The sequence below is a fragment of the Oncorhynchus mykiss genome, chromosome 17 (assembly GCF_057628025.1).
Source record: "Oncorhynchus mykiss isolate SJ-2025 chromosome 17, ASM5762802v1, whole genome shotgun sequence".
In the NCBI taxonomy this organism is placed as follows: domain Eukaryota; kingdom Metazoa; phylum Chordata; class Actinopteri; order Salmoniformes; family Salmonidae; genus Oncorhynchus; species Oncorhynchus mykiss.
The window spans coordinates 33,670,299-33,685,529 of NC_143038.1; the positions used below are offsets into that span (position 1 = coordinate 33,670,299).

A 15,231-nucleotide genomic window follows, 5' to 3' on the forward strand; every position below is an offset into this window, starting at 1 on the left:
AGAGTGATCTCCAGCCTTGACCTCGTCAACTCACACCTGTGTTAATCACTGACATGATGTCAGCTGGTCCTTTTGTGGCAGGGCTGAAATGCAGTGGAAATGTTTTTTTTTGTGATTTAGTTCATTTGCATGGCAAAGAGGGACTTTGCAATTAATTGCAATTCATCTGATCACTCTTCCTAACATTCTGGAGTATATGCAAATTGGCATCATACAAACTGAGGCAGCAGACTGTGAAAATTAATATTTGTGTCATTCTCAAAACTTTTGGCCAAGACTGTACATGTACATACTACCTTAATCAGCACAACTATCCGGTACCTGTATATAGCCTCGCTACTGTTATAGCCTCAATACTGTATATAGCCTCGCTACTGTTATTTTTCACTGTCTTTTTACTGTTGTTTTTATTTCTTTACTTACCTATTGTTCACCTAATAGCTTTTTTGCACTGTTGGTTAGAGCCTGTAAGTAAGCATTTCACTGTAAGGTCTACTACACCTGTTGTATTCGGGGCACGGGACAAATAAACTTTGATTTGATTTGATGAAGGTTTCACTTGGAGAAGTTTTAGCGGCTGGTCACAGAAAGCTGTTTTGTTGTTCACTGAAGTCCACAGGCGAAGGGAAAATATTTGTTTTGTATGTTTGTTATGTGAGGCCAGCTCACCAGCTGTATGGAGTTGATACGTTTCTGTTTGAGTTGCTTCAGAGAGCGTTTGGCCTCCTCCTGTAAAGGGAATGCCAGGCCCGTAAGAGTCTGGTGCCTTTTGTCCAAACCAAACTCCATTGTCACCTGTAGGGGGCAACATATAACCATATAGCACACATCAATAATGGATTTAATTAGACATAAACAACAAAGAACAAGTTACAGCACAAGAAAAAGTGGTTATACACAACAAATCAATTAAAAAAAGAGATGCAGGTGAAAACCATATAAAATGTGTCTTGTGTGTCTTAACCGCACAAGGATGTCCCCGCACAAGGAGACTAGCTTGCTAGACTGCTAGCTTGCTATCCCTGGCCCGCTAGCTGTCTGAATCGTCGTGTCTCCAGCCAGCTTAGCTGCAGAGCCTCTAGTCCTGATAGCCTGCAGAGTTCTGTCATACTATCCAGGTCTGTGCCTAAACAATTCGAGCTTCTACTTCTAAAAATCCACCTTTCCAGAAACAAGTCTTTCACCGTTGCCGCTTGCTATAGACCATCCTCTGTCCCCTGGACACCGTATGTGAACTGATTGCCCCCCTTCAGAGCTCGTGCTGCTAGGTGACCTAAACTGGGACGTGCTTAACACCCTAAGCTTGATCTAAACTAATCTACAGTGCCTTGCGAAAGTATTCGGCCTCCTTGAACTTTGCGACCTTTTGCCTCATTTCAGGCTTCAAACATAAAGATATAAAACTGTATTTTTTTGTGAAGAATCAACAACAAGTGGGACACAATCATGAAGTGGAACGACATTTTTGGAATATTTCAAACTTTTTTAACAAATCAAAAACTGAAAAATTGGGCGTGCAAAATTATTCAGCCCCTTTACTTTCAGTGCAGCAAACTCTCTCCAGAAGTTCAGTGAGGATCTCTGAATGATCCAATGTTGACCTAAATGACTAATGATGATAAATACAATCCACCTGTGTGTAATCAAGTCTCCGTATAAATGCACCTGCACTGTGATAGTCTCAGAGGTCCGTTAAAAGCGCAGAGAGCATCATGAAGAACAAGGAACACACCAGGCAGGTCCGAGATACTGTTGTGAAGAAGTTTAAAGCCGGATTTGGATACAAAAAGATTTCCCAAGCTTTAAACATCCCAATGAGCACTGTGCAAGCGATAATATTGAAATGGAAGGAGTATCAGACCACTGCAAATCTACCAAGACCTGGCCGTCCCTCTAAACTTTCAGCTCATACAAGGAGAAGACTGATCAGAGATGCAGCCAAGAGGCCCATGATCACTCTGGATGAACTGCAGAGATCTACAGCTGAGGTGGGAGACTCTGTCCATAGGACAACAATCAGTCGTATATTGCACAAATCTGGCCTTTATGGAAGAGTGGCAAGAAGAAAGCCATTTCTTAAAGATATCCATAAAAAGTGTTGTTTAAAGTTTGCCAAAAGCCACCTGGGAGACACACCAAACATGTGGAAGAAGGTGCTCTGGTCAGATGAAACCAAAATTGCACTTTTTGGCAACAATGCAAAACGTTATGTTTGGCGTAAAAGCAACACAGCTCATCACCCTGAACACACCATCCCCACTGTCAAACATGGTGGTGGCAGCATCATGGTTTGGGCCTGATTTTCTTCAGCAGGGACAGGGAAGATGGTTAAAATTGATGGGAAGATGGATGGAGCCAAATACAGGACCATTCTGGAAGAAAACCTGATGGAGTCTGCAAAAGACCTGAGACTGGGACGGAGATTTGTCTTCCAACAAGACAATGATCCAAAACATAAAGCAAAATCTACAATGGAATGGTTCAAAAATAAACATATCCAGGTGTTAGAATGGCCAAGTCAAAGTCCAGACCTGAATCCAATCGAGAATCTGTGGAAAGAACTGAAAACTGCTGTTCACAAATGCTCTCCATCCAACCTCACTGAGCTCGAGCTGTTTTGCAAGGAGGAATGGGAAAACATTTCAGTCTCTCAATGTGCAAAACTGATAGAGACATACCCCAAGCGACTTACAGCTGTAATCGCAGCAAAAGGTGGCGCTACAAAGTATTAACTTAAGGGGGCTGAATAATTTTGCACGCCCAATTTTTCAGTTTTTGATTTGTTAAAAAAGTTTGAAATATCCAAAAAATGTCGTTCCACTTCATGATTGTGTCCCACTTGTTGTTGATTCTTCACAAAAAAATACAGTTTTATATCTTTATGTTTGAAGCCTGAAATGTGGCAAAAGGTCGCAAAGTTCAAGGGGGCCGAATAATTTCGCAAGGCACTGTAAGCTTGATGCCCTCAATCTCACACAAATTATCGATGAACCTACCAGATACAACCCCAAATCTGTAAACACGGGCACCCTCATAGATATCATCCTAACCAACTTGTCCTCCAAATACACCTCTGCTGTCTTCAACCAAGATCTCAGCGATTACTGCCTCATTGCTTGCTCATCTGATTGACTTGGCCTGGGTATCCTGGAAGGATATTGGCCTCATCCCGTCAGTAGAGGATGCCTGGTTATTCTTTAAAAGTGCCTTCCTCACCATCTTAAATAAGCATGCCCCGTTCAAAAAATGTAGAACCAGGAACAGATATAGCCCTTGGTTCACTCCAGACCTGACTGCTCTTGCCCTCCTGTGGCGTACTGCACTAGCATCAAATACCCCCAGTGATATGCAACTTTTCAGGGAAGTTAGGAACCAATATACACAGTCAGTTAGGAAAGCTAAGGCTAGCTTTTTCAAACAGAAATGTGCAACCTGTAGCACAAACTGTAACACTGTAAAGTCCATGGAGAATAAGAGCACCTCCTCCCAGCTGCCCACTGCACTGAGGCTAGGAAACACTGGCACCACCGATAAATCCACGATAATTGAGAATTTCAATTTTTTTCTACAGCTGGCCATGCTTTCCACCTGGCTACCCCCAGTGAGTGACCTTACCTTCCTGCGGCTATGGATAGTGCTTGTTTGAAGATAAACAATGTCTCAAGACCTATTTTTTTTTTAATGTCATGCAACACAACTTGTGTATGTTCCCTTTTACCACTCACTCCATTGTTTCACCACCTGTGACCTGTCCCCCATTCTAAAATAGACACACCTTCTTATTGCCTATCCCCAAAAGGCCAGTCAGATGAAGGTTTGATCAAAAACAGGTTGTAGTATTTTACAATGCTCATTATGGTAACATTATCTTACAATAAAATATATTTAGTGTGTATTTAATTTGTCTTCTGTTTTTACTAAAATGTTTGGTAGTAAGGGATCCAACAGTCGATGAACAAGTGGGACACACAACAGTGCGTGCGGCATGTGTGTTTGTACATGCCACAGTGATCATCTGAATGAGGTTAAATGATGTCAGAGAAATATTTGTTTGAAAGGCCTCTACCTGGAAAAGAACTCAAGTAGCTTAGTCTACCCGATAGGCTTGCATATCTCAGCTTGTTTGTCTTGTAAAAAAAAAAAAAGATAGTAGTCTATATCTTAAAAAGCTAAATTGGAGACGTATTTGTTTCTAAACACATTTAAACCTCTTATATGCTAACAAACAGTATTCACAGAGTTAAAGAAGCAACAAGGTTTCCCAACTGGCGGCCCGCAGAACAAATTTGGCCCATGGGGGACTTTATTTGTCCCCTAAAATTTTCTGGACATAAGACTATAAGAACACCAGCAAATCAGCTCCAAGTGATTATAATTAGTTCCAAAGTATTCCCATGCATAGAGAGATACAGTATACACTGAGTGTACAAAACATTAGGAACACCTTCAAAGCGTGTCAAGCACAGAGTCCCTTGTTGACTCCAATGCTTCCCACAGTTGTGTTAATTTAGCTGGATGTCCTACTTTGGTTGGTGGATCATTCTTGATACACATGGGGAAACTGTTGAGCGTGAAAAACCCAGCAGCGTTGCAGTTCTTGACACACTCAAAATGGTGCGCCTGGCACCTACAACCATACCCTGTTCAAAGGCCCGTAGTTAAAACTTTTCTCTTGCACATTCATTCTCTGAATGGCACACATACACAATCCATGTCTCAATTGTCTCAAGGCTTAAGAACCCTTCTTGAACATGTCTCCCCCCCTTCATCTACACTGAAAGAAATGGATTTAACAAGTGACATCAATACACGATCATGGACTGACCAGGTGAATCCAGGTGAAATCTATGTCATGGAGCAGGTGTCCCTAATGTTTTGTGCACTCAGTGTACTGTTCATGGTTGTATAGAAATGTCAGAAAGGTTTGAAATTATTATGTTTTAGTCAAATATAATATATATGTTTGGGCTTCTTGGGGTCAGTTTGCAGTCCACAAATGATTTGTAATTAAGTTCCCGGCCCACTAACCAAGGTTGCCAGGTGCACGGTGTTTCCTCCGACACATTGGTGCGGCTGGCTTCCGGGTTGAATGCGCGCTGTGTTAAGAAGCACTGCGGCTTGGTTGGGTTGTGTATTGGAGGACGCATGACTTTCAACCTTCGTCTCTCCCGAGCCCGTACGGGAGTTGTAGCGATGAGACAAGATAGTAGCTACTAAAACAATTGGGATACCACGGAATTGGGGAGAAAAAGGGGTAAAAAAAAATACAAAATACAAAAATATATATATATGTACAGTCCATTCAGAAAGTATTCAGACCCATTGATTGTATCCACATTTTGTTACATTACAGCCTTATTCTAAAATGGATGAAATAAATAAAAATCCTCTTCAATCTACACACAATACCTCATAATGACAAAGTGAAAACAGTTTTTTTTTATGTTTGCAAATGTATAAGAAATTAAAACATAAACATGTTATTTACATAAGTACTCAGACCCTTTGCTATGAGACTCGAAATTGAGCTCAGGGGCATCCTGTTTCTATTGATCATCCTTCAGATGTTTCTACAACTTAATTGGAGTCTGCCTGTGGTAAATTACATTGATTGGACATGATTTGGAAAGGCACACACCTGTTTATATAAGTCCAACATTTGACTGTGCAAAAACCATGCCATGAGGTCCATAGAGTTCCCGAGACAGGATTGTGTCAAGGCAAAGATCTGAGGAAGGTTACCAAAACATTTCTGCAGTATTGAAGGTCCCCAAGAACACAGTGGCCTCCATCATTCTTAAATGGAAGAAGTTTGGAACCACCAAGACTCTTCCTAGAGCTGGCCACACGGTCAAACTGAGCAATCGGGGGAGAAGGGAGGTGACAAAGAACCCGATGATAACTCTGACAGAGGTCCAAAGTTCCTATGTGGAGACAGGAGAAACTTTCAGAAGGACAACCATCTCTGCAGCACTCCACCAATCAGGCTTTTATGGTAAATTGGCCAGAAGGAAGCCACTCCTCATTAAAAGGTATAGCACAGCCCTCTTGGAGTTTGCCAAAAGGCACATAAAGACTCAAGAACATGAGAAACAGGATTCTCTGGTCTGATGAAACCAAGATTGAAGTCTTTGGCCTGAATGCCAAGCGTCACGTCTGAAGGAAACCTGCCACCATACCTACAGTGAAGCATGGTGGTGGCAGTATCATGCTGTGGAGATGTTTTTCAGTGGCAGGCACGGGCAGACAAGTCAGGATAGAGGGAAAGATGAACGGTGCAAAGTAAAGAGAGGTCCTTGATGAAAATCTGCTCAAGACCTCAGACTGGGGCAAAGGTTCACCTTCCAACAGGACAACGACCCTAACCACACAGCCAAGACAACTCAGGAGTGTCTTCGGGACAAGTCCCTGAATGTCCTTGAGCGGCCCAGCCAGAGCCCGATCGAACATCTCTAGAGAGACCTGAAAATAGCTGTGCAGTGATGCTGCCCATCCAACCTGACAGAGCTTGATCGCTGCCAAAGGTGCTTCAACAAAGTACTGAGTAAAGGCTCTGAATACTTATGTAAATGTGATTTTTCAGTTGTTCTTTTTTAATGCATTTGCTAAAAATGTATAAAAACCTGTTTTTTCTTTGTCATTATGGGGTATTGTGTGTAGATTGATGAGGGGAAAAAACTATTTAATCAATTTTAGAATAAGGCTGTAACGTAAGAAAATGTGGAAAAAATCTATAGGTCTGAATACATTTTGAATGCACTGTATGCCCCCTTTATTTATCCTTTGGTTCTGACTACAGAGTGAATACTATAAGAACGGCCCATGTTCTGAATGCTGTCACTGTACATTTCAAACGTGCTGAACAAATAGTTATATTGACTACCTCCATCCTAGCTCGCTCATTAATGTTTTAATTGAAATTACGGATTGCCTCATCGGCTCGTCATCCCCTTATGCCATAGTTTGTACATCTCAGTTGTCAGTGGAAACCACATTTGTTTAACCATATCAGGTGTGTTTTTTTTAAAGGCAGTAAATGAGGCTGAATTAACTGTTTTGCTGCCAGACAAGGCTCTGCTTATAGCCAGGTGTAGCAGTGGTAAGGATTCACTCCATGGTGCTGAAAAGAAAGCTCTGCTGATGGGACAGCTTTATGTAGGTCCTAACAGTTTGTGGACACCGTTTGTCACCATTATAGTGAATTTAATGTATTGTTTAGTGTCGTGTAGTGGCTTTGCTGGCACTGAGTTGATGATCCCTGCTATAGAACATTAGGGGGGCGGAGCATTATAAAGGGGCGGCCCAGTCAATTTGAGTCAGCTTTTCTGGAAAGTCCTCTACTTGGAAGTCATCAGCTGCGCATTACTTGTGAAGCCAGCTGGGCCGCTTCCATAGCCCTGTCGCGCGGCAGAGAAGTAAACGGAGCACGTATGGAGCCAATCGAAACGCAGCGCAGGTCATAAGCGCAGTTCCGAGAAACCGAGTGGGCAAAATTGGCCCCTGCCACCGCCGCTGCTGAAATACAAAGCTATTCTTAGAATTAGATTCCTAGAACTTCCGTCAACCCGCAAAACTGAATTTACAGGAGAGGCGTTTTCTCACCGTCTTTCTGTAGAATAAAACATAGAACAGTTGTTTCTGGCGAGTGGATCACTGCGTTGGACCTAGCCTATCTATCTCTGCCAATGTTGACACTGACACATTTCCTTATCACCAAAAGAAGTTAAGATTTTTTATTTTTGGCAAAATATCAGTATAGTCGGTTGAGATAATGAGAATTTTTTTTTTGTCGGATTATTGGCGCCATGACAGCATGAACTCAGCGACTGTTCCTACAAATTAAGAATCACTGGATCTGTTAAATAATTATATAGCCTATCACATTTTTTCAACTGGATTGAATTTCATTATGATTGTGTGTTCAAAGGTAAGTAAAATGTATTGTTGGAACAATTATTAGGCTAGGTAATAATGCTTTTTCCCTATATGCTCATTTTAATTTCACACTTTGACTTATGCTGAGAAAATGTAGTTTCAGTTTTGACATCAAAATTCAGTATTAGCAGAGATCGTATTCGTTGTATCAGACGGAGTGTAACAAAGCCAGGATAATTATTAAAGGGTTTATGATAAATATGATTTTATATTCGAAGATGAAATTAGGCCTTTAATCGAAAAATGTCGGCACATTATGGCTGTATTTTTAGCTGAAACTTTGAATGTTAATGGACCTTTTATCCAGAATGGAAGCGACTGCAGGTCAAGAATTCGATTTGACCTTGTGACCTACATAGCCTTGTATATCTCATGCTAGTAAACACATTTTGCCATGAGGCTGAGATAAAATATTGCAGTTTTAGAGCTCAGGGATTCTTGAAAGACGGGACAATGTACTTTTTTGATTGTTTAATTCTAACATTAGATTCATTAAAATATGTAATACAAATCTCCAAACATGTTTTATGTTTTATAACACTATTTAATGCTCCAGGGCAAATTTTGTTAGTATTTTGGCATGTTTGTTTTTCTAGATTTAGAACATAAAACAAAATTGGTTTAGCACAGCAAATACTTCAACTCTTTAAGCATATGTTGCAGAAAAGTGCTACAAATATTTATTTCAGAATATATATAAAGAAATATTAACTCGATCAGTAACAGAGTAACAAGCCACTGATGGAGTTGATGACAGATACTCAAAAACATTCACTACAAACATTTGTAAAATATGGAAAATGATTCATTTGAAAATCCCCAATTAAAACCTTTCTATCAGCTCTTTCAACAAAAATCTGATGGAAATGTATTGCACGACATGTAATGAGGACATACCTAAGGGGTCCTTATGGTATGGCTGACCCTGCTCATTCATGATTTAGGATTTTAGACAAATCTGACAAAGTTGACCAAATCTCTGGACATCTTTAAGGAATCACAGTTTTGGGAGAAATATTCTTTAAAGTCACAGATGACCATTGAAAAAAACTACATAAGATCATTTTTCAATTATTAATATCCATTATAGGCAGTTTTTACAATTCAAAACACTTTTTAGTTTGAAAATGGGATTCTTTGCTCCGGAGTAGAGCATTTCCAGGCATAGAGGAAACGTAAATAATATGGAAAGTATTTGGAAAATTCCCTATAAATATTCCCCTAATATTCCCCATAAATGTACATTTTAAGCTCAAATAATGCAACAAAATATTTTGTTCTCAACAATAGAAATAAGGTTTCCCTGCCTTCGTGCACCCTGTCTGACCGTTTAACAAAGTGCCTCCTATGGGTTCATATCAATGGAGGCTGCTGAGGGAGGACAGCTCATAATAATGGCTGGAACGGAGCGAATGGCAGGGAATCAAACACATAGAAACCATATGTTTGATGTATTTGATACAATTCCACTGATTCCACTCAAGACATTACCATGAGCCCGTCCTCCCCAATTAAGGTGCCACCAATATCCTGTGGTTCATATATCCCCATTTGCCAAGTCTTGAAATACTGTTTTTGTAGTCTGATATTCACTGATTTTCATCAGTCATGATTTTCTCTGGGTGTCCGCCAGCTTATGCTTTTTATTTCCATAAACATCAAACACAAAGCAAGCTACATGAGCAATCTCTCCCCCTCCCACCACTTATCTTATTTGCCAACATTGTGGGGTGGAATTCACAACCATTTTGCCACGCCTATGACATATGTTTCTGTCTCCATAGTAACTATTGTGTTATAGCCTATCCTATCCATGCACTAAATGGACAATCCTTTCCTCACCTCAGGGCTCTGTTGCCAGGGCCACCTTCGGATATGATTGTCAGGACGATGAGCAGCATGCAGCAGGATCATGGTGAGAGAGGAGGGTCATGTCAGAATCCAGCGGCCCCTCTCTACGACTCTACAGAGGACCTCTGCAGCATAACCAACACCTTCCAGTACCTGCAGAACTCAGGTACGCCTGCTAAATCAAATCAAATTTTATTGGTCACATTCACGTGTTTAGCAGATGTTATTGCGGGTGTAGCAAAATGCTTGTGTTTCTAGCTCCAACAATGCAGTAATATCTAGCAAGTAATATCTACAAATGTTACAAAATATTCCCAATACACAAATGTATGTAGAATAATGTAATTAAGAATATATAAATATATGGACGAGCAATGTCAGAGCGGCATAGACTAAGATACAGTAGAATAGTATAGAATACAGTATATTCATATGAGATGAGTAATGCAAGATATGTAAACATTATTAAAGTGAGTAGTGTTCTGTTTCTTAAAGTGGCCAGTGATTTCAAGTCTATGTATATAGGCAGCAGCCTCTATGTGCTAGTGATGGCTATTTAACAGTCTGATGGCCTTGAGATAGAAGCTGTTTTTCAGTCTCTTAACACACCACTTTTAATCCATGCCCCCCACCCCCATTGTGTGTATGTGTGTTAAAAAAAATATATATAGATATATTTCACCTTTATTTAACCAGGTAGGCTAGTTGAGAACAAGTTCTCATTTACAACTGCGACCTGGCCAAGATAAAGCATAGCAGTGTGAACAGACAGCAACACAGAGTTACACATGGAGTAAACAATAATCAAGTCAATAACACGGTAGAAGAAGAAGAAAAAAAGAGTCTATATACATTGTGTGAAAAAGGCATGAGGAGGTAGGCGAATAATTACAATTTAGCAGATTAACACTGGAGTGATAAATGATCAGATGGTCATGTGCAGGTAGAGATACTGGTGTGCAAAAGAACAGAAAAGTAAATAAATAAAAACAGTATGGGGATGAGGTAGGTAAATTGGGTAGGTTATTTACCGATGGACTATGTACAGTTGCAGCGATCGGTTAGCTGCTCAGATAGCAGATGTTTAAAGATGGTGAGGGAGAAGGGAGGGAGAAGTCTCCAACTTAAACGATTCTTGCAATTCGTTCCATTCACAGGCAGCAGAGAACTGTAAGGAAAGGCGGCCAAATGAGGTGTTGGCTTTAGGGATGATCAGTGAGATACACCTGCTGGAGCGCGTGCTACGGGTGGGTGTTGCCATCGTGACCAGTGAACTGAGATAAAGCGGAGCTTTACCTAGGATAGACTTGTAGATGACCTGGAGCCAGTGGGTCTGGCGACGAATATGTAGCGAGGGCCAGCCAACTAGAGCATACAGGTCGCAGTGGTGGGTGGTATAAGGTGCTTTAGTAACAAAGCGGATGGCACTGTGATAAACTGCATCCAGTTTGCTGAGTAGAGTATTGGAAGCCATTTTGTAGATGACATCGCCGAAGTCGAGGATTGGTAGGATAGTCAGTTTTACTAGGGTAAGTTTGGCGGTGTGAGTGAAGGAGGCTTTGTTATGAAATAGAAAGCCGATTCTAGATTTGATTTTGGATTGGAGATGTTTGATATGAGTCTGGAAGGAGAGTTTACAGTCTAGCCAGACACCTAGGTACTTATAGATGTCCACATATTCTAGGTCGGAACCATCCAGGGTGGTGATGCTAGTCGGGCTTGCGGGTGCAGGCAGCGAACGGTTGAAAAGCATGCATTTGGTTTTACTAGCATTTAGGAGCAGTTGGAGGCCACGGAAGGAGTGTTGTATGGCATTGAAGCTCGTTTGGAGGTTAGATAGCACAGTGTCCAAGGAAGGGCCAGAAGTATACAGAATGGTGTTGTCTGCGTAGAGTTGGATCAGGGAATCACCCGCAGCAAGAGCAACATCATTGATATATACAGAGTAAAGAGTCGGCCCGAGAATTGAATCCTGTGGCACCCCCATAGAGACTGCCAGAGGACCGGACAACATGCCCTCCGATTTGACACACTGAACTCTGTCTGCAAAGTAGTTGGAGAACCAGGCAAGGCAGTAATTAGAAAAACTGAGGCTACTGAGTCTGCCGATAAGAATATGGTGATTGACAAGCCTTGGCCAGGTCGATGAAGACGGCTGCACAGTACTATCTTTTATCGATGGCATGATATGATATTGTTTAGTACCTTTAGCGTGGCTGAGGTGCACCCGTGACCGGCTCGGAAACCAGATTGCACAGCGGAGAAGGTACGGTGGGATTCGAGATGGTCAGTGATCTGTTTGTTGACTTGGCTTTCGAAGACCTTAGATAGGCAGGGCAGGATGGATATAGGTCTGTAACAGTTTGGGTCCAGGGTGTCTCCCCCTTTGAAGAGGGGGATGACCGCGGCAGCTTTCCAGTCCTTGGGGATCTCAGACGATATGAGAGGTTGAACAGGCTGGTAGTAGGGGTTGCGACAATGGCGGCGGATAGTTTCAGAATAGAGGGTCCAGATTGTCAAGCCCAGCTGATTTGTACGGGTCCAGGTTTTGCAGCTCTTTCAGAACATCTGCTATCTGGATTTGGGTAAAGGAGAAGCTGGGGAAGCTTGGGCGAGTAGCTGCGGGGGGGTGGAGCTGTTGGCCGAGGTTGGAGTAGCCAGGAGGAAGGCATGGCCAGCCATTGAGAAATGCTTGTTGAAGTTTTCGATTATCATGGATTTATCGGTGGTGACCGTGTTACCTAGCCTCAGTGCAGTGGGCAGCTGGGAGGAGGTGCTCTTGTTCTCCATGGACTTTACAGTGTCCCAGAACTTTTTGGAGTTAGAGCTACAGGATGCAAATGTCTGCTTGAAAAAGCTGTTCTTTGCTTTACTGACTGACTGCGTGTATTGGTTCCTGACTTACCTGAACAGTTGCATATCGCGGGGACTATTCGATGCTATTGCAGTCCGCCACAGAATGTTGTTGAGCTGGTCGAGGGCAGTCAGGTCTGGAGTGAACCAGGGGCTATATCTGTTCTTAGTTATGCATTTTTTGAACGGAGCATGCTTATCTAAGATGGTGAGGAAGTTACTTTTAAAGAATGACCAGGCATCCTCAACTGACGGGATGAGGTCAATATCCTTCCAGGATACCCGGGCCAGGTCGATTAGAAAGGCCTGCTCGCAGAAGTGTTTTAGGGAGTGTTTGACAGTGATTAGGGGTGGTCGTTTGACTGCGGACCCGTAGCGGATACAGGCAATGAGGCAGTGATCGCTGAGATCCTGATTGAAGACAGCGGAGGTGTATTTGGAGGGCCAGTTGGTCAGGATAACATCTGAGGGTGCCCTTGTTTACAGATTTAGGGTTGTACCTGGTGGGTTCCTTGATGATTTGTGTGAGATTGGGGGCATCTAGCTTAGATTGTAGGACTGCCGGGGTGTTAAGCATATCCCAGTTTAGGTCACCTAACAGAACAAACTCTGAAGCTAGGTGGGGGGGCGATCAATTCACAAATGGTGTCCAGGGCACAGCTGGGAGCTGAGGGGGGTCGGTAGCAGGCGGCAACAGTGAGATACTTATTTCAGGAGAGATTCATTTTTAAAATTAGTAGTTCGAACTGTTTGGGTATGGACCTGGTAAGTATGACATTACTTTGTGTGTGTGTGTGTGTGTGTGTGTGTGTCAGTGTTAAAGTCTGTGTAGATGCTGTAAGATGATTTACAACACAGTAGTCATGTGTAGTAACATGTGGGTCTGTTTCTGGCTCCAGGTTGGTACTGGGGGTCTATTTCAGCCAGTGAGGCTCGAGATGCTCTCCTGAAGATGTCAGCGGGAACCTTCCTGGTACGCGATAGCAGCCACCCCCTCTACATGCTGACCCTGTCAGTGAAGACGGCCTTTGGCCCCACCAATGTACGCATTGAGTACATCGGGGGTCGGTTCCGGCTGGACTCCAGCTCTCCAGGCCCCCCTCACTTGCTGTCCTTCCCTGATGTCTGCAGCCTTGTACAGCATTACGTGGAGGACACTCCTCAACCTAAAGCCAAACCCAGGTCGCCCCAGCCCGCAGTGAAGGGCAATGCAGTACTGCTCAAGCTGCTGCGTCCCCTACCCCAGGCCTTCCCTTCCCTCCAGCACCTTACCCGCCTCACCATCAACCACCACACTGACTGTCCGTACCAGCTGCCCCTGCCATGCCCGCTAGTGCGCTACCTTCAGGACTACCCCTTCCAGGTATGACGTATGATGGTCATCTGGCAACCATCCCCGCCCAAGGAAGGGCACACAGCAGCTCTAGCGTCCTCCCATTGAGGGCCAGAGGTTATTACCTTTTGCTTATAGGGTCAGAAATGGCCTCAGCTCAGCCGGACAGTGGCACCATGGGAAGCAATGTGCAGTGTTGTCTGGGAAGAGTAGAACTATACACATCTCACTGGGCCTTGGGCTTCTCATACAGACACACATGAACCAGACTCCTAAAATGAAATTTCTATCAACATTTATACTGTTTACTTTAATATTTTGTCAAGGATTTTATAAGAGTTAAATTATATGGATTAATTGTCAATGAATGCAAATAAATATATTTTATAGTAAAAATGGTAATAAAAGATGTCTCTTGTTCATCTTGTCTAACCCATAATCTATTCTAAACCATCACTAACAGACATATAGAAGGTAGCAGTAAACTGAAAAGAGGAGTAATTATAAAACCAACACCTTGCTGCGGTACGCCCTATTATCTTTCACAGATGGAAGGATGCTGATGAAAATGAAACACAACAGGTTTCATAAAACACTTACATGGCAAAATGATTAGCATTGAGCGCATTGCTGGGAGCATTTCCACGGACACATTATGCCTGAGGTGGTTTCCATGAAGTGGATTTAAGCTATGCTTAGAACATCTCTTATCAGGATTAGAGCCAGAGCCATGGTTATTAATACACCAACAGAGGATGGGGTGTACTCACACTCACTCACACATACAAACAGAAGCGCATACAAACACACACACAGACGCACATGAACAGTAACCTGCACGGGCACACACACACACAGCATTGTGAAGCATTAGAGACAGGCTGACTATTTTGTCATCTTTACGTGCCGCGTTCATCCAGTTATCAAGTCGGAAATTTGAGTTTCATAGTTCCGACTACTAGCACATGAATCCGGCATAAGTCTATTTTGTGACAACAAAAAACACACATTGCAGTCTAGACAATGGGGCACCCCTGGTAGGTTCTGAACTGTGTGGTTTCAGTCCGTTTCTATGGAGGGAGAGGAAACCCTGACAGTACCCAATAATTTCTGTCCGACTCTTTCCCATCAAAGCTTTTTCTACCACCAGCCCTCCTCCCTCTTCCTCGTTGGTCTGTTTCACCTATGTAAAGCTAGCCACAATAAGGCTTAGCCACTATAGTGGAATATGCAGTTCGCCTTCAAAATAAAAATCTCTA

The 15,231-nt window shown here is 42.6% G+C and overlaps 1 protein-coding gene across 1 annotated transcript; it reads left to right on the forward strand.

Moving 5' to 3' along the window:
• The first annotated feature begins 7,361 nt into the window (after positions 1–7,361).
• On the forward strand, positions 7,362–14,379 carry cishb (cytokine inducible SH2 containing protein b). Its single transcript, XM_021570338.3, has 3 exons — positions 7,362–7,927; positions 9,783–9,952; positions 13,539–14,379. The coding sequence occupies exons 2-3, from the start codon at positions 9,811–9,813 to the stop codon at positions 14,006–14,008; spliced, it is 612 nt and encodes a 203-aa protein (XP_021426013.1). The 5' UTR covers positions 7,362–7,927; positions 9,783–9,810; the 3' UTR covers positions 14,009–14,379.
• Positions 14,380–15,231: the final 852 nt, after the last annotated feature.

Excerpts from the sequence above, each read along its gene's own strand:
- cishb (XM_021570338.3), top strand. The coding sequence starts at position 9,811 with ATGATTGTCAGGACGATGAGCAGCATGCAGCAGGATCATGGTGAGAGA. Across the intron at positions 9,953-13,538 it reads CCAGTACCTGCAGAACTCAG|GTTGGTACTGGGGGTCTATT; the intron begins GTACGCCTGCTA and ends TTCTGGCTCCAG.